This window comes from Lingula anatina, chromosome 7, assembly GCF_051362555.1.
Source record: "Lingula anatina isolate TDL-2025a chromosome 7, LinAna3.0, whole genome shotgun sequence".
In the NCBI taxonomy this organism is placed as follows: domain Eukaryota; kingdom Metazoa; phylum Brachiopoda; class Lingulata; order Lingulida; family Lingulidae; genus Lingula; species Lingula anatina.
In genome coordinates, this window is record NC_141773.1 from 12004052 (window position 1) to 12028444 (window position 24393).

General features: G+C 36.9%; 2 protein-coding genes across 2 annotated transcripts in view; both read right to left on the reverse strand.

Annotated features, from left to right (window-relative positions):
- Positions 1 to 13435, reverse strand: part of LOC106179063 (uncharacterized) — a 56758-nt gene extending 43323 nt beyond the window's left edge. The window contains exon 1 of the mRNA XM_013562570.3: positions 13245 to 13435. Within this exon, the coding sequence (XP_013418024.2) occupies positions 13245 to 13344 (100 nt within the window). The 5' untranslated portion in view covers positions 13345 to 13435. The remainder of the gene's footprint in view (positions 1 to 13244) is intronic.
- Positions 13436 to 21574: 8139 nt separating this feature from the next.
- Positions 21575 to 23248, reverse strand: LOC106163128 (asialoglycoprotein receptor 1). The gene is made up of 2 exons (XM_087018185.1): positions 22993 to 23248; positions 21575 to 22116 (listed from the first exon to the last, which is right to left on the reverse strand). The coding sequence occupies exons 1-2, from the start codon at positions 23216 to 23218 to the stop codon at positions 21899 to 21901; spliced, it is 444 nt and encodes a 147-aa protein (XP_086874311.1). The 5' UTR covers positions 23219 to 23248; the 3' UTR covers positions 21575 to 21898.
- Between the last annotated feature and the right edge of the window lie 1145 nt (positions 23249 to 24393).

Sequence of the window (24393 nt, forward strand, 5' to 3'; positions counted from 1 at the left end):
CTCATCTCCAACAATTGAACAGAAAGGATGGCAGCACCCAAACCGGGGGGGGGGGGGGGGGGGGGGGGAGGGGGGGGGGAGGGGGGGGGAGATGGAGGGGAATAGTTCCCCAGTAATAAAGAAATAGATCTATAAGACTGCATTCTCAACGAATTGAGCCAGGCTTTACAAGTCCTGAGAACTAAAAATGGCAGACATACATGAAAGAAAAAACGCCTAATCTTTTAATAGTCTCTCCGCCTCTCACACGCCTCCCCACACGTCGTCCCTGCGTACAGTAATTTAATCTCGGCTCCGAACATGAATATCTCCGTGAATATCTCTGGTGATATTATCTCCGTAGATAGTCAATTCATTGCTGCTCTGCGCGCCAATTCATTCCTTTTTCGTCTCTGTTTTGAAAGATAATAGAACAGAAGAGCTTTTTTCCTTCGATCGCCTACAGCCGCCATGCTTTCTTCACCACGAGTTTAACTGATGAGCATGCGCACTTAATATTTCTCAGGTAGCGAGCGGAGCCGAGATTTGATTACTGTACCCCTCAGGGACGACGTGTGGGGAGGCGTGTGAGAGGCGGAGAGACTATTAAAAGATTAGGCGGTTTTTCTTTCATGTACATCCGCCATTTTTAGTTCTCAGGATTTGTAAAGCCTGACTCAATTCGTTGAGAATGCGGTCTAAGAGCACCTAATAGAATATTCTTTCAATCTCACCGAGGGAAGGGTGGGAAAAGAGTCTGACTAAAATCAAAATATATGCATAAATGCCATACTTAGGCTAGTTTAGTACTTTCATCTATTCAGGAATGTTAAGCAATGCTAGAAAAACTTTTTTTCATAATTTTTTACAAAAGAGACTTATCCAACTTTATTGTGCCATCACATCATATAAACAGACTAAAACAGTATAATATAGCTGCCAAACATACTGAAAAATCTTGGGACTTTTGTTTTAGAACACAATTTACGACAGGGCACAATTTCCTGTTGAATAGGTAATTTACTAGTAACCATCTTGCACAGTATTTCACTCAGCTTCATCTAAGTTTTCAACTTATGGACTGGAACCAATTTATTGATGAGTACATTTCAGCGACAATTAGCCAAAAGTTGATAAAGAGACCATGCACATTCCGTTGGTATTATGCATGATGTTATGCAATCAACAGCACCTACACTTACTGAAAGCATGCGTAACAACAACTCTGTTCCCCGAACAAAACATTTTCGAAAAACTCCAATAAGCCATTAAGTATCAATATAACACATCTATACAGACTCAGTCAATAAAATGGTCGCTGAGTGGTTAACAGCAGACAGCAAATGACCAATGTAGCCTAAAGATGTTTTTCTCCCAGTGTTGGAAATCCAATATCAATGATTTAATCAAAGTCAGGGCTGAAAAGCTGCTACTTTTCAATGTTTGTTTTCTTAACAAACGATAAAATGATACTGTAGAGATTGACTGGTATAAATTGCCCCCACCACAAAATGACGGTCTGATATATATAATATGTATTGTTGTCGGCTTCAGTGCTGGAAAATGACATTTTCTACATTGAGACTCAATTCAGACCTCTTCTTAAACTTTTCAAAACAGTTAGATAAAAATGACTTCAGTGTTTCAGATTCTGAAAACTTTTTTTTTTCTTGGGGAGGGGAGGGCGTAGAGGAATTGAACCTTCTAGATTGGCAAGAAAGTGATAAAATTGGCTCACAATCAATTTTATCTGACAGGTTTCCTGATGGTTTATTTTCCATAAAGCAGAAACGATTGTGTTGGTTTGGGTTTGGGTAGTTAGAATGTGTTTGAGGTGAAATCTGCTTAAAAGCCCAAGCCCAGGGACTGTCTTGGCACCCCATATTTGTATTGTCATAGATGCTATTTCTGGAAACATTCGCTTCGCTTTCACTTACTAAGTGACTTAAATATAATTATTATTGAATGCTCCCATTAAAATTTCAAATTTGGCTAGAAGCAATTAGAAGCAGATGCTGACTCGTGCATTCATAAAACCACTACCAAACAAAAAAAATTTTTAAACGTTTTTTAGCTAAATGATAATTTGTGCAATAAAATATTTGTATGGTTTTCATTTTACTTAATTTTATTTACTGTAATTACTCAATCTTTTTTAGGGGGAAAATGATTAATCTTTGAGTCATTTTAGTCATGTAAGGTACAGGGCTTCTCCTATGGGTATTACACTATTACTACGTATTTTCAAATTGTTCACAATGGCTATATTAAGACTGAAATGCTTAAAGTATCTTTTGTGTCCATAATCCATCCTTAATCAAAACTGGTTTGAAATGTTTTGTCTTGTTTCTAAAAGAACAAGGCAGCAAAGCTGTCAAATGTACAGACAAAAAGCAGGAAATAACTATGCACAAAATAGGCTACTGTCAATTCTGAAGCAAAAGTACATTATGTTTAACTGCAAATTCAACATCAAATTTTAATTATGCTCAACAGGTAATACCAATGTAAGTAAAATGTGTAACAAGCATAAGGCTTCAGGCCCATGGCAGTTCAAGTTCACACTTTGAAAATGTATAACTTCCAGAAAAAGAAGCCAATTAGACTGCTTTTCCAACTCAGGCTGCATTTTAGTCCTGTATTTCTTTTCTGAACGTTTGGCAATCATCAGTAACATGGTTTTCCCATAATGGTCATCATGGCAGCAGCACCCAAAATTGTGTTTTCTTCTATTCTGATGCAATATTACATAGTGGTTAACAGAATAATGACCGTCAGTTTTTAATAATAAAATATACATATCATGGATTTTCAGAAAATGTGACTAGCATGGGTCTTCAAGCCCATGGAACTTCAAAGTCACACCTTGAAAATGCCAATATGTGAAAAATTAAATTTTCACAAAAAAAAACTATTTAACTAGCAGAAAGAATTACCAAACAGACTGCATTGCCTACTGAAGCTGTATTTTAGTCCCATGTTTCTTTCCTGTAAGTTTGAGAACAGTAAGTGACATGATTTTTCTTAAAGGGTCATCATGGGAGCAGTGCCCAAACTATTTTTTTCCAAATTTTGATGCAATATTACATAACGTTTAACAGCATAATGACCATCAATTTTTAATAATAAAATATATTATGGATATTCAGAAAATGTGACTAGCAAAGGTCTTCAGGCCCATGGAACTTCAAAGTCACAACTTGAAAATGCCAAAATGTAAACAAGACAGCACTGTTCTGAAATGTTTTTTTTCCATTTTTAACACTTTTTTAACATAAAACAAAATTAACAGTTTACTGCCATTTTTATATGATCAACTAAGAAAATTGATGAGATGTGAAAAATATCAATAAAACGGTGTCAAATGTCCAATTTCCTCCATTCTGAGTTTCTGAACATAGTGAATGATTGAATCTTACAAACTGCAATGATATGAGTTTATTTCCATTTTTGACACCTTATTACACAATACACGATAACAAGTTTACCATCATTTTTACATAATCAACTAACAATGTTGTAAAGATGCAGGAAATGTCAAACAAACACTTTTACTTATCTTATTAATTAAATAATGAAACTGTTAACATGCCTAAAAATTGAATCTGAGGAAATGTGAAACAAGACAGCACTATTCTGAAATGGGTTTATTTCCATTTTTAACACTTTTTTAACATAAAACAAAATTAACAGTTTACTGCCATTTTTATATGATCAACTAAGAAAATTGATGAGATGTGAAAAATATCAATAAAACGGTGTCAAATGTCCAATTTCCTCCATTCTGAGTTTCTGAACATAGTGAATGATTGAATCTTACAAACTGCAATGATATGAGTTTACTTCCATTTTTGAAACTTTATTACACAATACACGATAACAAGTTTACCATCATTTTTACAAAATCAACTAACAATGTTGTAAAGATGCAGGAAATGTCAAACAAACACTTTTACTTATCTTATTAATTAAATAATGAAACTGTTAACATGCCTAAAAATTGAATCTGAGGAAATGTGAAACAAGACAGCACTATTCTGAAATGGGTTTATTTCCATTTTTAACACTTTTTTAACATAAAACAAAATTAACAGTTTACTGCCATTTTTATATGATCAACTAAGAAAATTGATGAGATGCGATAAATATCAATAGAACAGTGTCAAATGTCCAATTTCCTCCATTCTGAGTTTCTGAACATAGTGAATGATTGAATCTTACAAACTGCAATGATATGAGTTTATTTCCATTTTTGACACCTTATTACACAATACACGATTACAAGTTTACCATCATTTTTACGTAATCAACTAACAATGTTGTAAAGATGCAGGAAATGTCAAACAAACACTTTTACGTATCTTATTAATTAAATAATGAGACTGTTAACATGCCTAAGAATTGAATCTGAGGAAATGTGAAAAAACAGCATAACTTATAAAAAAATGGTCTGATTATGCTGATTTTCGAACTTGACCTGCGTTTTAGTAAAATTGATTACTCCTGTGAGTTTCATGACAACAGGCCTATGGGTTTTCCTTGAAATGTGTTAACAGTGTTGCATATATGCTGAAAAGTGAAAAAACAGCATAACTACTAAAATAGTGGCCCGATCATGCCGATTTTCGAACTTGATCTGCGTTTTAGTAAGATTGATTACTCCTGCGAGTTTCATGACAACAGGCCTATCAGTTTTCCTTGAAATGTGTTAACAGTGTTGCATATATGCTGAAAAGTGAAAAAACAGCATAAATTCTACAATAATGGCCCGATCATGCTGATTTTCGAACTTGACCTGTGTTTTATGAATATTCATCAGCTCTGTAAATATAAAGCCAAAAAGTAAAACTGTCTTCCACTTATGGTGTTAACGCTGAAAGTGCACGGCGACGGCGACGGCGACATGATCGGCGACGGCGACGACAGACGCAGGTGATGGCAATATGTACAGACACATCTGTGTCTGTACATAAAAATGTTTTAGAGTTTCAATTACTGAATAAATAGTGGACTGCTTTTGCATCAGAGAAAACCTGGAAACCTGCCAAATACTTTAAACTTGCCACAAAAGCACCAAACATCAAAATCCAGCCCTGTCTCAAAAGTTATCTAATCCTCAAAGGACACAAGTTTGGCCAACTGACCGGTCAAATTAGCCCCAGTGTGAATGCGGTTCTAGAGTCGCCAGCCAGTCCCGCTGGGCCGACAGCTGGTCAAAAGGTTGGTGATTTTTCTTGGTGTAACCTGAGGTAAACTTCTGTATTAATACATCACCACCAAGCAGGTATGGTTTATTACAAACAAGCAAAAAATACCGGCCCCACATGCGAGTCAACACTCTTCACAGCCAGACGCACATATCCTTCTCCAGATAACCATCTTGACAGTCATTTCAGCATATTACTCACTATTTTATAATGGTGTTGTGAATCAGACTGACCAGAGAGAGAGAGAGAGAGAGAGAGAGAGAGAGAGAGATGGTAAAGATTAATGTAAATACATGGGAAAAAAATGTGCATCCATGATATTCATCTGGACAGACAGATATCCACCGTCTTATTTTGTAATATATCATATTGCATGGTTGTGGTATCTTGAATAGGCAGAAAAAAGTGCAGGGATTTCTTAAACAAATGGGAAAACTGCCCATTATATAATCTGTGGTATTACCTGTCTGATTATCATATTCTCATTTCATTTTACTTGATTTTATGTATTTTTTATTATTATTATCATTATTATTATTATTATTTTATTTTATTTATTTATTTATTTATTTTTGTTTTGGAGGGGGGTACGTCGGAGTTACAGTGGGAATGACTTCATAAACTTGTATCTTCAGGTGCTATATTATCCCATCTTAGTTAGTCAAATTGCAAACTTGCCTGCATCATCAGGTGCACTTGGCCAACCTATACAAAGAGACCATTACATGACCACAAACAGTAGCCTTTCTATGTCCGACTGATTTTCTTACTAATGTATTCCCATTAACTCTCAACACCTGTACCATCAGCCATATATTGCTGGCAGCCATTACTGGTGAAGAGACAAATAAACGACATTGACATCAGCATCGACTGGGTCCCATTAAGTAACGTCATGTCAGGACAGAGATTGTCAGAGATGATACCGTGGAATGGAATCTCCTAATGTTTATTAGCACTTGGAAGGTGGCTGTGTTCTTCAATTTTTATTTGTTTTGATAGTCTACCCAGTGAACTCCTTTTTTCATTTCTTCTATCTTATTGCTGATCCAAATGAGGAAAATTAGGGGAAAACCTTTTTATCGTGGTAAAACAAGAGGTTGCATAGTAGCAAAAAATATAGGGACATAATAATATGATGTAAATGCAGGTGAAAAAAAAAGTGATTTTCTCCATTCTTTTACAAAAAGGAGCTTGTCCGATAAGAAGCACAGTGACTAGTTCTCTCGTAATCCCACAGGTCAAGTTTCCTCCCAGTGGAATCAGGGCGGTCAAAAGTTTAGCATACATTTTACAAAACAACATGTAATCTTTGTTAAGAACTAGAGGTCAGATTTTAATAACTTGTGAACATTCAAAACAAATCAAACTTGTCCATCTGCCATCATCGAACAATCCAACTTATTTACATTTTTATTCTTATCGTATTTATATATTGTTATAAAGTTTTCAGTGTGCAGAGCTTCTCCGTGGCAACCTTGTGTGATCTGCAAGTCACTGCGACTATTCCTGTTTTAAGTTACACCTGGTTTGAACTTGCCTTAAATAAAGTTGGCAGTGGCCAATGTAGACCAGAAGTGCAACGCGGGCCAAGGACTTCTGCATTGTGTTACGCACATAAAAACAACATTGAATAAGCATGATGTTTTTGTATATGGAGGTCATTGAGTCTTGTGTTATTTAGGCACATGTACAAAAGGTGAGTTTTTTAAACAACGCAAATTAACTCCTCATCTAAAATTTATAATTATTAATACATAATTCTTACATCAATTCAGAATCTATTTTTCTTTTATATTTACGGTTATAAAGGAAATAGAAGTTTTTTTTGTTTTTTTTTTAGAAAAGTTATCCCATTAGTGTTCACGATATTTAAGCTGAAATAAGCTTGTTAAAGGTAGTCATGTCAAATAGCTTTTTAGTATCAAACAAAAATCACCAGATGACTGAATATTATGGAGATTTTCATTCAAAACCAAAAATCTGTATCCTCCCCCCCCCCCCAAAAAAAAAAAATGATGCCATTTCAAAAAATCAATCTAGTTAAAATCCTCTCTGCCATGGTCACAGATGTTTGACCTCTAATTAAGACACTGAGCTGGTGTTTTTATTTAGGGGCGCTATAAAATTAACGTAACGTGAGTCACAGCCAAATGCTTAAGGAAATATAATGAAGACAGAAGTTCCGCTCAAAAAAGAAAAAAAAAACATAAAACTATTTTATGGCTTGTACTTGAACAAGAAAGCACATCAAAAATTACGCACACCCTAAAGGAAACCTCTTTTGTTAACAGTCACCACTACAGGGCAAAAGCGTCTCTACTTGTGCACACACGCATCACATATCACATATCAAAGGAGCCACTGATGATAGGTTCATCCCATGTCTGAACCGATCTTATTCTGGTCTTGTGGAAATTGACATTCTGGCCATTGTGCTTTGTGCAAAAACAAACAAACACTAAAATAAAATAAAATAAAATAAAATAAAATAAAATAAAATAAAATAAAATAAAGATATAAAAACAACTCATTCCTTTTATCTTTATCCCCTCCCCCGTCCCCCACCACACCTCTTAAAAATCTTTTCATTTTTTTTTTAAACACTGGTTTCCAAAATATCAAATTTCAGTTCTTTAAAAAGACAGCAAAATGGCTGAATCACAAGTTTGAGCTCCTCTCTGCAAATATTCTAAGACTGGGTTCCCACAGATTTAGATCAATCCATCTGGATCGACCTAACTCCCTAGAGGTTCACGCTAAATTGCTGTCAGCCGAGCGCACACGAAAGTTAATTACCCCCTTACAGCTCTCAGAACGCGGGACAGACATTTAAGTCGGCTAATCTGACAGCAATCTAGAGAGCACCCCACGAGGATAGATCGATCTTAAATCTGTGGGAATGCCGTCTTAGTATTTTCTTTCTTGTTATTCATATTTGATATATATCTCTTTGAAAAAAAATATCTCTTCATTTCCTAAGTGGTACAAATTTGCCTAAGAGAAAACAATTGCTTTACTTTTCTTTACGTTTCATTGAAATTGTACCAGAAAATATATTACAAAAAAAAACATGCCTAGAGCTGAGCACCTGGTGCACTGCACATCTCCATTTTTCTAACTTATGTACAGAAATTGTAGAGCAGCCATTGAGAAAATGAAAAGGCATTAGCTGAAATAAAATCCGATGACACAAGTTTTTCATTATTTATTGTGTGCTGCGTTGTATTCTTTTCTCTCTGTGTGTGTGTGTGTGTGTGTGTGTGTGTGTGTGTGTGTGTGTGTGTGAGAGAGAGAGCGAGAGAGAGTGAGTGAGCTTTTTTCACTCCTGCACTGGAATCTACATGCAAGCCGGATATATAAATGACTTTAAATTTGTTTTATAACGAGTTATGGATGGTGATTTACAGGAAACTATTTTATTTAGCTATTTTCCAAAACTTGTAATGAACACTGTCACTGATGTCATTCAAAGACATTTTCCATTAAAATACAGTTTTCTGCACTATGTTATCATCTATTAACTTAGAAATTCCAAAGCCCCCTCGAGAAAGAATAAAGCATGGGTCAGCAACCAGTCAGCTATCAAAGACCATGATATTTTTCAACACTTTAAACCCCTTTTCTGCTCCAGGGAACTTCTTCCTCTTCTCCTTAAGCTTCGTTCACATGGAATGTCTATTTTCTAATTTCTATTTTCTAATTTCTTATAGTAACTTATAGTAACTGGCTCGCGCTGCCAGTAATTACGCCGCGGGATATTCAGGGCACAGACCGTGATCATAAGACATACCGCAAATAGAAAATAGAATTTAGAAAATAGACATTGCATGTGAACGAAGCCTTAGATTCAAAAACTGGACTTCACTGTGAGCAAATACACCACAGAAATAGCAATTGCTAGAACAACTTGGTCATCTCTTCATTAAAAAATATGTAGCAAAATCAAGACTTAACATGTATTAAGACCAGAGATGGCATTTCAGTTTGTTCTTGCTGACAGGATTAAGAGGCATAATTATCATTGTTTTTCATCAACGATAGAAATAACTGTTGATATTTTCTCAGAATTTTAGACAAGTTCAGCTGCTAGTATGCCTCAGTAAATACACATCATGGTTGTTTACAAATTAAATACCTGAATATAATATAGATGATTTTAACTTTGTCAGATATAAAAATTAAAGGGAATGAATAAATCTTTAAAATCATCCAGATCGTCAATATATTATTTATTCTCTGAATTACATAACAAATTAAATGGCAAAAATGACCCAGTCAAAAAGATAAATATTTTACAATATAAGCGGGCCAGAATAGTCACTAGCATAAAAGATAGTAAATGAGGGTACTTCCAAAAAATCACAAAAAAAAAATTCACGAAGTTTTATTTGTCTTTCTTGAAAAACATATGTAAACAAAAGTCTCTGGTGACATTCAGAATTCATGTAACACATGTGCGTGCATGCATGCATGTAAGTGCAGGTGAACTAGTGTTACAGACATTTCAAGTCTGTTTCTAAAATCCAAAATTATGTAAAACCAGAAAATGGTCTATGTGTACTAGCTGTCTGATGGCAGGAGTTGGACCGTTTTCCAATCTAAAAAGTACCTGTCTGAAAACAAGCATTGTCAGCACATCTCAAGAGTGCAGCCATATTTTAAAGCAGTTTTTGGTGTGGTTTCACAAAAAAAAAAATTATAAAAAAAATAAAATAAAAAAAATTGAGACCAAAAATTGGTCTAAACTTCAAGATAAGATTTCTAGTCCACATTGACCCAGGATAAACCAACAGTAATCCCAGTAAAAAAAATTTGTATCGATTAATAAAAAAGGGAAAATGTCTGACGTATGTCAAAAAGCTTCACTTAATTATTCTTTTAAATTGACTACTGAACTAAAGCTGATCAAAATTTTCAGTCTCAAGTTAGAGCCAACTTTCCGTCATAAGATCTTAGGTAAAACCTACCCCCTGGAACAAGTGGTCAAGCTGTAAAAAAGACCATACGAAGCAACTGATAAATGACCATGGTCTGTTGCCCACCCTTATTTATATTTATTCCCACTTTGTGCCACACACTAAGTGTTAAAAAGCGTCCCCCTTAACTGTTACTGAAACATCTCTCATATAAAAGCTTTTTTTTACGAACAGAGATCTGCCTACACTGTGGCATCAATTATGAGGAGGACGGTTTCAGCACGATGTAAAGGTGCAATTCAGATCAGCGAACTAACAGATCTGTGAATCAAATATGGCCAACCCACTTTAATGCTCGTTGCATAATCCCTGCAGGGAATCCATTCAGTGTATAATAGGGAATTTAAGCGACAAGCTTTTTTAGTGGGTCACAATATTTGATCCAAAGATATGTTATTCTGCTGTTCTGAATTCCCTCTAAGACCCCATTTCCAGAGATTAGATCGATCTACTTTAGATCGACCTAACTCCCTGGGGGTTCACGCTAAATAGCTGTCAGCCGGGCGGACACGAAAGTTAATTACCCCCTTACAGTTTGTAGTAGGCGGGACGGACATTTAAGCCGGATTATCTGACAGTAATCTAGTGAGACTCCCCGCGGGGATAGATCGATCTAAAAGCTCTGGGAATACAGCCTAACAGTCATATGGCTGTCTTAAGACGTTCTCATGGACCTAAACCAATTCTGGATTTAATCTTTTCTGGCTAAATACCTATATGGTTTAGGCTTACACTGTGGGGCTACTTCAGAAATATGAAATACAAGATCAAAATGACCAAGTTGGCGGACACACAGGCATGTTTTTCTTATCAATTTTGTTATCAAAGGGGTCTTCCTTATTGCTTATAGGCATTTCCGTTGGTCAGTTACAGACATTAATGAAATTGTTAGTTTTTTTTAGGATGACTAAATTTGGAAGTTTAAGCCTGGGGGATCATGTTCTTTATGACTAAGAGACAAAGGAAGTGACAGTAGTTCAAGCTCCTAAAACATGGTGTCTCTAAACTGGACTACTAGGGATCGATACTTAAGATCTGATGGTAAAGATTATTACTAGTAGCTTTGACTCAAAAGGAAATGAAAGAAAAACATATTTCGGACAAAACGTTAGTTCCTTACTTTGTTGACAATTAAAAGCCGTCTTCAAGCAAACCTTAAAGATGCATTTGAAGTTAATTTTCGCCACAAAAGCCAACCAAATGTCACTTTAAGGTTTCAAATAGTATAACTTAACAGGAATACCAAAAGACATAATTTTGTTTTACCCAGAAAATGATAACTAAATGGATTTTTCTGCTTGCACTCTGTGCTGTATATAAACAAGGCTGATAAGTGGGTCAGGTAAATAGGTTAAATCCCCAAATTTAAAACCAACAATTTTAAGAAGGACCAGTTTATAGCTCTTTTACGGCTGAATGAGAGATCAATTCGGTTTATCCCTTGGCATGTCAACTTTATTTGAGTTGTATAAAAAAACTAATAGAAGTGGTTTATATGAGTGACTGGGCACAAACCATTCACCAGGGCTCAGTGCAAATGTACCTTTAACTAATTCAACTTCAATAAACTATTAATCATTACCATGTAAGGCATTTTTATAATACAACAAAGGTTCAATTTATCTTCAAATATGTTTTTTTTTTCTTTTTTTTTTTTTGTCAATTACTTCTACTGGAATAATTGTTCAAACATACAGAATTGTAAAACCACATGGAAATTTCACTCTCTCTCTCTCTCTCCCCTTGTGTGTGTGTGTGTGTATGTGTGTGTGTGTGTGTATGTGTGTGCATGCGTGCATTGGAGTATGGGGGAGGAGAGCTGCAAACAATCTCAGGTTAAGATTATCAATAGCCTTAGAGCAACAAGAAACCAACTAGTTAAATATAACTTAAATACTGGCTGAAATATATATAATTCCAATTAAACCAACATGAAATTATCCACTGAGAAGGTTTTTTTATTTCAATGTTTTTTCAATATTTATCTCATAATGCCAAATATTTACTTAAACATGTATGTCATTATGTTCACTAGGTTTTAAATGAACGTATTTTCAAAATCAACTTTTGATTTTGTAGCCCATAATTGCCTTCTGTTAATATTGTGAGCCTCCTTGTTCAATCCCAAATTTCAAGAGATAATTTTCTTTACCACGGCTACAATCAAAACATTACTTCCAAGCCATATATTACAGATAAATAATAAGACTAAGTATTTTTAATTCAAAATATACTGCCCTTATGCTTTTAAGGGCAATCAATATTCAGTGTATTCCTGCTTAATAACAGCGGAAATAAACAATTAAGTACTGTTATTTTAATGAGCATGCAGGCTAAATCGAGAAAAACAATGCATTAAAATCTCATTTAACATACTGGCCAAATAAATTGTTGTCAGTCACACTCAAAAGATTTAATGAGAAGATGAATGAATAAATGTCCAGTCCAAATTGACCACAGAGAGAGGACAATAGATAAATTAAAAGTTCACTTATAGCTGTTATAATGTATAAAGATATATGTACTCAACTATACATCAAGAAAAAGACAAATAATCTCATATTATTGAATCATACGTGTCTTCAAAACTACACTCACACTCAATAATTGTGTCATCCATTTATTGACATTAATTCTCTGACAGTATATTTGTGTTAATTGTCATCATTTTTAAGTGATAGGTAAATAAACAAAAAAAGGCAATTGGTTTAGATCAGTATAAAGGGGTAAGGTTAAAATTAAAGCCACTTCTGAACTAGCTGACCCTTATGGTCAGCTTCGGCCATTTTTGTAATGGTCAGTTGAACACGTCTTGTGCGCCATTTGTCGAGAAGCGAGTCCCCGGTCGACTCAGTCCCAAACAAGGTGATACCATTTCGTTTCTTGTACGTTACACTGATAGATGTAATTACATAATCTAGTCTGCGTCAGGCTCAAGTAATTTAGACAGCCACGGAGACCACAATGGCAGGAAACAAGCAGTTATGACTCCTTACATAACACTGTACACAACACAGGTCATTTCAAGATGGCGACCGGTCACTTGGCCGCAATGACCACTGCAAAATAAAGCTCTTACCGTAGTCTTGTGCATCGCTGCCATCGCGATAGGGATTCATCGGAGGAAGAAAAGTGTTCGGATCTTGGCCGGAGTAGTCGAAATACCCCGATTCGGTCATCGTAAGCGGTGGAGATTTTGCAGGCTTTTCACTGACCCTTCGCCCCCGTGTAAATAGATTGTTTAGCAAGCTTGTGCAGCAACTACGCAACTGGGTCGGTTCATTTTTTAGGGCTGACGGGTTGGGCTGTCGACTATAATGACATAATTGAACACCTTTCTATTTCAGATCTCTACTAATGTAGATATTGAATTTCAATAAAAGAAAAAATAGTATTAGAATCAATAACATATTACAGACATTTAGGTCGATACGAAAAGGAATGTAGAGGTGTCACCCCTTGGAAAAATCCAGCGACCCTATTACGACGCAGAGTGACCAATCAACCTGTTTACTCGCCATAATGATTATTCAATATTATTCACCCAAGACGTAATATTTCTGTGGTGACTAGACTTTCACGTAACTCTAGGAAATGTGGTAACACTTTAGCGCTGAGACTTCTTAGCCGGTTGAAATCGATATTTCACAAAGAATTTCACACCCGCTAAAAATGGATCAAGTGCTCGTAAGATGACGTAATACAGTCGGCGTGACCTGAAACCACGCCTTCCATCCAACACGGCTAGACAATCGTTTTTATTTAGCTTTCTAAATTATTGTTTATTTTTTAACATGTCTTTTATTGCGGCATGGCATTTGAAAACCACATAAATAGAAATTAAGTGCATAACCAGCTTCGTAAAAGTGTATTATAATACAATAGGTGGCATTATATTGACTTAGAAAGTTTTTTAATTTGTTGCGAATGGCTTAATTCACTCTTCAGTGAAAAGAATTTGTCAAAATGCAGGGCCGTAGCCTGAGCAAAATGCCAGGGGGGGGCAGTAAGCGGACAAGAGGGGGCGAAGCCCCCGAGGGGGGAAGGTGTGGGAGGGGGTGTCCCCCTCCCACGGTGTGGAAAATTTTTAAAAACTGTATGTATAATACTGCATTCTGGTGCATTTTAACTGTTATTTATTGGTCAATCAGAAGTCAGAAATTGTGGGTTCATTTTGCCATAAGTACAGTCATTTTTCAACACAACACGCCAATTGGCCTGGGGATAGCTCCCTCAGGGAGGGTAAGCTTTTTGGCATGAACTGAGTTGGCTAAAAACAGTACACCTTTGTAAACAGATTGTTGAATGATTGTCTAGTGGCCATGAGTGCCTTTTCTCACAGAATTGATACCAACTTTGCAATTATTTTTTTTTTACCTTTGCGATTATTTTTTTTGCACCCCAATTTCAGGGGGGGGGGGGCAGCTGCCCCCCCTGCCCCCCCCGGAGGCTACGGCCCTGATATGTTTGCTGAACTTTACACGGTGCAGGCAACTATACCTCTTTTTACGTGGAGCGGTACATAAATTAAATCTTAGACCCATCATCGTGTATGATGGTTCCAAGACTAAAGGTAAACTCCATGGATTTGAAAATCTCCAAAATTATTTTTGCCATCCACACCTTCTTATAAAACCTTACATACACCTAAAAACTATATAACCCCTTAAACATTTTTTTTCTGGGGCGTACCTGATGTTGATATTTTCATTGGAGCTCATAGGAAAATGGTCGCTGTTATAATGACTGGCCAGTCATTTTAGGCTAAAATCGCCTTTTATAAATGTTATCAAAGGTCCTACTCAAGTGCAGAGAGGGATAGGTAGATGATTCGTGAGTACGAGAAAAATTGCTTATTTTCCCGCGAAAATCTATTTTGGCGCGTAAATCAGGCGTAGTGTACCGGGTACCTTTAAATGGACCGGTCCCGATAGACTGGTCTCCCTTTCTCAAGTTGGCTTCCTATACTCACGTCAAGAACTTAATTAATTAATTGGCCGTGTCCTCTCGTGTAATGCTAGGCCTATGGAACTGTCTATCTCCCAAAATGGACCTGTCCAGTTAAATTTTAATGAAAAATGAAATTCTAACTCAAAGGTGTACCGCTCGAAGTGATATGGGCCCTTTAGACACTGTTGTCGTTGGTTTTGGGCCTCCAGGTAGAAATCCCCACTGCAATACTGGTACTCCTCTCTCCGCCTATTGTGTTTGACGCTAGCCTTACACAAGGATTCTCATACCTGTCATGCCAGAGATTTAACACTTATTTAAGACAAAAGAATTAAAGAGGAATTACATTTAAAGCAGGAACTGCAATAAAGCGTCGACGCCCTGTAGTTCTCTCTCTCTCTCTCTCTCTCTCTCTCTCTCTCAAACTGCGAGCACACGATCAATTGAACAGCATGGTATATATATTTTTAACTCTACACGTGGTGAAGCCTATCAAAACGAAATGTATATCAACAGTGGCACACTGGAAATAAGCTTATTCTGCTAAAACACAGTTTTCGTTCCTGCCGCATCATGTGACAACCGCGTGCACTCTACCCCTAGGACTATAGGCTAGGTCATTTTGACCGAGATAACGGTCAACGTTTTATACATGGCATGGAGATATTTGTGATAGTACGGCTACATCGGCCTTTAATTGTTGCAATGGATAGTTTGCGTTTGTTGTTGCTGCACAAACACCATGGGAATGGCTATCACGCTGAAAATTTCAATAGTTTTACATTGAACGAAGCGATTCCTCGTAAAAAGGGTGTTGAATCTTGCCAAAGGTATTGAACGGTATGGGTTACTTCAAAATACGTGTCAATTAATTAAGTAAAAACAGGAACATTTGAGGCTGATGTCATGATATCATTTTTGGCCACTGTTTTGCAATAAACATTTTTTTGCGATTTGGGAATCGAAATAAAAGAAATATATTTTCTATAAAACCTGGATTTAGAAAACCACACAATGCCAACTTTTTGAAAAAATGTTGCTTCTTGTAGGTCTTAAATCATCTTTTTACGTGTATTTCTATGCAATTTAAGGTAGTAAAACACAGTCGATGGTCAAAACATAATGCCTAAAAATATACGTTTTGGACAGCCCGTTAAACCGAAGAAACGCTGACTTTATTGGTAGAGATGCAATTTGCAAGCCATCTTAAAAATAAGACGAAAAAATTATCTTAAATGTCTCAAGACAGCCCCCATCCCCACCCCCACCTCCCACTGAGCAAAATTTTAGAATCTCCAGATTTTAGATTCCAAGAGGTTGGCACCTCTGTTTTCCTGTAGTTCTTTAGTGACTCTAGACCATGCTCAGTTGTGTGGATGTATGACGGCGTCCTCTCTATCGCATTTTGTGCTGCGTGGGCGACATCATTTCTATCTGTCAAACTCCCAACAGGGTTGAACACCCAAGACGAAAGTACATTGAGTTATTCGCAATTGATAGCCCTTACTTTTTGTCTCTTTCACACACCGTACACTTAAAATAATATGTGAAACGAGTAACAACATACCTTAAAATAACTATCTTTGTCCCAAATGTGTCCATGAAAAATAGCACGATTTGGTGAGCCTTTCGATGCACAGTAAAATCGGGCATAAGTAAGCTCAGCAACTGTGCTATTTTTCATAGGCACATTAAAAAAAAGAAAAAGAAAACCAGTATATGTACTTACTCAGTTCACACATTAGGTGTATTTTCTGTAAGAAAGGTGCAGTGCCAGAATCTGTTATTTTATCTTGGAAAAGGGAGAAGGTGGAACTTGCTCTCCCCCCCGCCTCCCCCCCACCCCCACACACACACACACGCACACCCGCGATCCGCCTATCATAGGATGAGATATACACACATCACAGGATAAGATATAGTCACGTCAAATATTTGTTACTCCCTTTGATCGAAAACACTTAGATGGGTTGGCAACAGAATAGTTTCCCATTTAGGAGCTATTTTTATTTAATTGTGTGGTCCATTTGAAAGAGTAAATATTTGGCCAACCGCTTGATGTAACTTGACGGTCAAATGACAGGGATTGATATCACCAAGTGTTTTATTTCATTTTTTCTTTTCGGTCATTTCCTACAAAATCGATACCTTTATTGGTATACTTCATCACTTTTTTCAATACATACATTTTGTTGAGGTTACCTTTATTTATTCTATCATTTTAACTCATCTTTTCATACTTTCGCTAACTAAAATCAATTTTGGTGTTTTTTTTTCTTTGTGGGATCGCATATGAATGTGACTAGTATCCCGTTTACGAGCACCCGTAACGCACGTTCCGTGTGTTAATGTATTGGATACATGTTAACTAGGTGCTGGTTAAACCTTGGGCCGGATGTTTTGAGCGGGACTCTTATAGTCTCGTTTAAAGATTAAATCAAATTGTTTAAAAGCTTTTTTCTTGAAAGTGCATCTGTTGTATTTCACCTGTTCATGTTAGCTACAGTTTCACCCAGAAGTGCATATATACATTCTTATTAATCTATTGAAGGTCCTTAATTCTCATGTTCTGGGTGAATTTTTCATATTATTCAAGAGTTATTAACAAATTACAAAATGAGCTCTATCGAAGTTTTTTAATGAATATATCACATTACAGTTCGAGAGGCATGACGACTATAGGGACCTTTTATTGAGGTTTATATCTATGAGAATCGTATTAACTTAGTGGATACATCAGAATCATTGCCTTAATGTTAATCCGAATGTCCCCAGTGCGACTCGCACCGTATGCGTACTTTTGATATACACTGTAAAAGTTGGCGCCACTCTTGATGATGGGATACAAAAACTACCATAGTCAAATTTTTCATGCAGAGCCTACGATGGCAAAGGCATTCATTCTGTTCGAGCTTTTTTGTCTTTTCCTGGTCTGTTTCGCGAACACTCCCTATGGCTCAGTGTTATATACCGGGCAATTTCAACGTGGGCAAAGTAAGGACTTTGGTGTCCCTAGTAACCATATTTTCGACGTGCAACGAGTTAAGGAAGGAACAGTGAAATGTCTCTCTCTCTGCACACGCACAGGGGGGTGCGTGGCGGTGAATGTGCAGTATGACGAAAGCAGTGACGTCATATGTGAGCTGAGTGGAACGAAGGTTGCAGAAGCCGAGTTAGTAGAGAGAACTGGATTTCAGTACTATGAAAGGGTAAGACCCAAAGAAATAAAAGATAAAACTTTATTGCAAATTAAAGGGAAGGAATTGCGTTTCCTTTTGGAATAGTCCATTGAAACTAATTCCAGCTAACATGCACAAAGTATTACATATTTTAAGTAATTAAAAGTATTCTCGGAAGTTATGAATGTGAAAATTGGAATATCATACATAAATCTTTCTCTCTTTTATCCAATTTTTGAATATAGGCCTACCACACTAATCTTTATTCTCTTTTATTCTCTATTATTCATTATCAGGATGGTTATATTTCGAATCCACTATCATCATCGGAATGCCCTGCGAATTTTACCCAGGTGAACGGGACCAGCTCCTGCTACCATCTCAGCGACTTCGCGACTAATTGGACGGAAAGCCGGGCGTGGTGTCAGAGATCTGGGGCCGACCTCGTGGTCTTTGAATCAGCTGAAGAATACCAGGCTGTGAGGGCGGTTTTCGGTGAGGCATTGTGCCGGTCGTCACATCTAGCACACCGGGCCTGATAATGGCTGCGCCCTTTCTCCTGTTTGTTTAGATGAACAACTCACAGGCCTACCCAACTACCAGACTCGGCACCGAATGATCCTGAATTCACCGGTAGATCAGACCACACTACCCGTTTTCAAGGTGTGAGTCAGTACTGTACGCATTACACAGTATCATACCCTGAACAAATTTTGAGTGGTGATGCAATGCTTTTCAACTCCGCTGAGAATCGTAACTATCACATCGCGTAATAGGTAAGAGCAGTGTCGTGTCTGATACTGTGAAATGCGTACTGATACACACCTTGAAAACGGGTAGTGTGGTCCGATTTACCGGTGAATTAAGGATCATTCGGTGCCGAGTCTGGTAGTTGGGTAGGCCTGAACTCATTACGAGAAACCATCAAGGCAATCTTTTTCTAAACATGTTCTAATTGCCATGTTTTTGTTGCAAGGATTCAAATTGAAAGAAAAATAGAGATAAAAGAAATGGCTTTGGGCAAATACCATTACGAAGGCGAGGAACATCCCAGTTCCTTTTTATCGGATAGAAGCAATTAACAACAATGACAATATGGGTCTATTAGATATTACAACTAGAATGTTGAATTTTGCATTTATAATAAAATCGCATATAAATATTGAAAGACACTTGAGAATCAATTAAATAACTATGTATACATGTATATTTATATTATATATGTTATTAGAATACTTGAACCTAAAAGTACGAATCAAACCAATATCTTAAAGGTAAGAAATGACAAACGAGAACTTGAATTAAGTTATTCTACTTTAATATCTATGAATTTCAGCGGTCCCGAAAGCATGGATAGGTTTACGGGACTCTGATGGGGACAACAGCAGCTGGCGATGGGTCCGCACTGAAGAGACTCCTGTGTTCACCAACTGGAATATAGGAGAACCCAACTTTCTTAATGAGCGATGTGTAGAAATGATTATTCAAGGAACTTGGAACAATGTACTTTGTAGTAAAGAGAAGAGATTTATCTGCGAATATCCCATATTCTAATTTGGCGTTTTAAAGGCGCTTACTGCTGGTGACTGTAAATAAGAGAACGAATGATAAATCTAGTGCTTAGCTTACAAAGTAATGAAGAAACGATCCGACGATCCGACGAACCTCAATTAAATCAGTGTATCCTCTGTTCATTTTCTTACAGCATAAAACCCCAGCTTATCTTTAAAAAGTTTAAACTTTATTAAAATATCAGATTTAAGCTGTGAGTCGTTATTTGTTCATAAAAAAAAACAGTTTTTCATGTTAAAAATATAAATTATCTTTTTAAGTGTATTTTCATGTATTTTTACCTCCGCCAAAGAGGTTATGTTTTCACCCCTGTTTGTTTGTCTGTCTGTTTGTCATCAACATAACTCAAAAAGTTATGGATGAATTTCGATGGGATTTTCAGGGTAGGTCAGAAATGGGTTAACTTAGAAGTTGGACCGATTTTGATGAAATTTTCGGGAACTGTCAGAAGTGGGCCAAGGAACAGATGATTAGTTTTTGGTGGTGAGCCGGATCTATAATCAATCAATAATCAACCAATAATCAAAAATAAAAATAATAATCATTATAGAATAAAAATTTAGGGGTGAAACGGCATTGGGTGGAGACTTTGCTGCCTTGGCGGAGGTCTGCGCTCTCGGAGTGCTTTTCTAGTTTTAAATTATATTCTAGACTATTGTAATTGATCATGTTGTAGTGTATGTGGTATTTTCACTCATAATAAAATGCTGTTTTTTGAAAATTCGTTTCATTCTCAACAAGTTTGTAAAATTTGCATCTCGCTGTCCCGTCACTCATAACGTGTAAAAAGGAGCAAAAAAATATCGAACTTTTACTTTAAACTTAAGCTTTTGTTAATTTTTCCAGTTGGCCTACAAAAACATTGATCAATACAAGGAAACAAGACCGTTGCTGTATTGCTATAAGCTCAAGTTGATCAACTTGACAATGCCGTACTGGAAGCTCCATTGAATCGTAAAGAAATTTTGTTCGCTGTCATGCTATACTAAGCATATCCAGTTTACAGGAAATGTATTGTAGTCATAGTTAAAACTATTGGGGATCATATTATACGGACATTATATTTGAATACTGAGAGATGTAAAAAATGTGTATTAAAAGAGCGAATAAATAAGGCTAGGAGTCGGTAACAATACTAATGCCACATAAAAGAGAAATCGTTCAAAAACAAAGAACCTGTTAACACGAAGCAGTGTATTGTTTGAACATAGTTGACTACCAATCAAACCTGATTTTTTAAATCTTTAATCCGCCGTAAGATGGTTCACCAATCTTTGCTAAAGAGTTTGTTAAAACGCGCCATTGCAGTGACTGAAAATTACTCCAATCAGGACAAATCACTCTTATACTCTGACCAAATAAAAATGTTGGTCCCATTATCAGAGAGACAGAGAAAGAGAGTGAGAGAAAGAGAGAGAGGAATAGGCCTTCTAACCGTTGAAATATGGATTATACTTAAGTAAACGTACGTCTTACGATAGGGATCTGATATCTTACGCCAATCTCTAAATAGAAAGCAACTTGGGTATGTTTATTTGTGCTGAAAGTTAAGATTGATAAATTTACAAACGGAATATCTTTTATTACTGCATTAACTTTACACATATAAGTCAATTACATCTCATCATTGCAGCACTTAAGTTTCGGGAGTTTGATACCATATAAACTTTGTGCTAGGTTATCAAAATACAATATGAAAAAATAGCTGTATAGAATGGAAACATTTATTCCAAGACGATAGCCCGAGACAGTTATAACGTGCCTGCTGTTGAACATTCGTGCACAGAGTATAATAAAAAAATACTCGGCATGACGTCCCTGATGGTTTACCTACCAGTAAATACTGGGACGTAACGTAAAAACAGAACAAAATGGGCATTGTCATTCTGTGTGAACGATCAAATTCACACCAAATTACAGGGTGTTCCCGTCGTGCTTCTGACCACAGTATCTGTCGGGAATCCATCTTACTGCCTGATGACGCAAGTTAGTCCCTCATCCGGGCTAAACAAGTCCTTGTTTGAACACACGTTTAATATAACTGATATTCACAAAGGAAATTATATTGAAATTTGCACCTGGCGTCGTTCCATGTCCCTCGACTCAGGATCATAGCGCACCGTTCGCGGGTGGAGCTTGGTTCTCGTCTTTTCCACGCCGTGAACACAGGAGTGTTCTCAGTGCGGACCCACTTCCAGCCATTATTATCTCCGATAATGTCCTGCAAACCGATCCATGCGTCTATGGGATCTGAAACAAATATTGATTTTAAACATTTTTATCTGTGGTTGGAAAAAAAATAAGCTAAGATAACCTGTAGTTCAGCGCCAGAGTGTAATCAATTCATTTCGAATTATGACGTCATTATCTTGTGCTGCAAAGAAAATCTAATATGCAGTAAAGGAGAATAAAAGAAATGAACGAGCCGCATCAAAGTTCTTACGGATGTCGATGAAAATGGTTTCTCAGCCGAGCTTAAAAGTTTTTTATCCGTGTTGGCAGTAGGCCTGTGCAGTCAAAATTTGGTCATCTAAATAATTTTCCAGTTTACGGGAAATCTGCTTTGGAATGACATCATACCATGGTAACGTTGTCTAGACATGGGCACAATAACGGTGACAAAATTTGGGCAATTTTCGTTATAACTTAGAACTGTCCTGTCAATGGAGGGTCCCATTGGGGGGGGGGGGTAGTGATCACAATTCAGGCGAAAAACATGTAAAATCATCAATTCACATATCACAATTAATAAATCTTTATTCATATCTCACTGATAATGCGCGTCGAATCCCTATCAATGACGAATCACCGGGTATAATGATTTTGTTTCAAGAAAGGCGAAGCATAAAAAGACGCATTCACGCGTCATGGGAATGGGGTGCTTCAAATATCACGCTAAATAAATTGAACGTTTCACACATCGAAATTAAAATTGGCTTTCCCGGGTAATGAAAAAAACCCAATGGACCCTCTCAGAACAGACGGTAAGAATTCAGTGGCCAGATGTGTTAGGCCAGTGGATTAGGTGAGACAATCGGCATTATTTTTTCACGGCGAAATGCGCTAGGTGTGACAATTGTCGAAACTCAGAATGTGCTGGTTGTGACAGTCGTCACAATGTCTTACCAAAAGCCCCTTTCGCGGTCACATACTCGTTATTCGATTCGAACACAGCAAGGTCGGCCCCAGCTCGCAGACACCACGCCCGGCTCTCTGTCCAATCGGCTTGGAAATCATTGAGAAAGTAGCAGGAGTGGGTCCCAGGCACGTACGTGAAATTCGCAGGACATTCGGCTGAACCTGATCGTGAAAAGACAGTGATGAGAGACCTTTGTACAGTAAGAATTGACATAGACTGGTTTGATCTTTTTAGAATGAATTCATTAAACAGAGGATCTGATTGAGTCAAAAGATCAGTTTTACGTGAGGCGCAAGCCATTTACGCACAAAAAAAGTTATTGGGGTTTTAAGAGATTCTTTTGAAAAACTACTCTGTACATTATCTACCCTCTACCAGGGCGAGTGATAGATTTTTTACAGATATTCACAGATATGTCTCTAGCTAGATAGATGTTCATTTAAACTCAACTCAGAGATATATCTGTGAATATCTGTAAAAAATCTATCACTCGCCCTGGTAGAGGGTATACATTATCTAACTTATAAGTGTTTTAGTGGTCACTTTCTGACACACACCTTGAAAACGGGTAGTGTGGTCCGATATACCGGTTAATTCAGGATCCTTAGGTGCCAAGTCTGGTAGTTGGTTAGGCCTGGTACAGCTTAAGGCCACAAAGACGAAATCAGCTGTAGAGTGAATTAATTATTTAAGTAGATTTTTAAAATACAACAATCTAAATTTAAACTTTTAAGACATGAATGATAACTATTTATATCCTTATTTCACGGTCAACCCTGAAAGCTATTAATCATACCCGCGTTTCAAAATAACGTAAGACATCGGTAGACTAAGAATTCACATTGTCATTATTATGGCACAAAAGGAACAAAACTAAGATATTTTTTTTGACAGAAAAGGTTCTTATTTAGGGTGCTTTTGTTTAGAAATAGCATTGGATTTTAATTGAAACAACGTACATTGAAATATGTAATCTTCCTTTATGTTGAAGAATCCGAAGTCCCAAAATCCCAAACTTCAAGCTTATTTTCTCAAAAGGGCCCTCTTTGACATTCAAGTGGAGAGAGAGAGAGAGAGAAGACTTGTTTTCTGGCGTAATGGACATTTCTGTCGACGTCGTACTTAGAATCATAAAGATCCTATACCTTTTAGAGGCCATTTTTCACGAGTGAGCGGTTCTGTGCAACGCTCTTAGAGCTCATTCCAAATGAAACTATCGGTCTGCGTAGATTGATCCAACTCCACGGGGACTCTCACTGAATACAATCAGTTTGATAATATTGACACGATTCCTCCGGGTGTTGAGTAGAACACGGAGAAGCTGGTGATAATGCAAGTGCGTTGGAAACAAAAGGAGCCATGTTCAATGGTTACACTGATTGCATTCA

Coding starts and splice junctions, on each gene's coding strand:
- LOC106163128 (XM_087018185.1), bottom strand. CDS start 23,218: ATGTCAATTCTTACTGTACAAAGGTCTCTCATCACTGTCTTTTCACGA. Junction 22,117..22,992: donor GACCGCGAAAGGGGCTTTTG/GTAAGACATTGT, acceptor TATTTGTTTCAG/ATCCCATAGACGCATGGATC.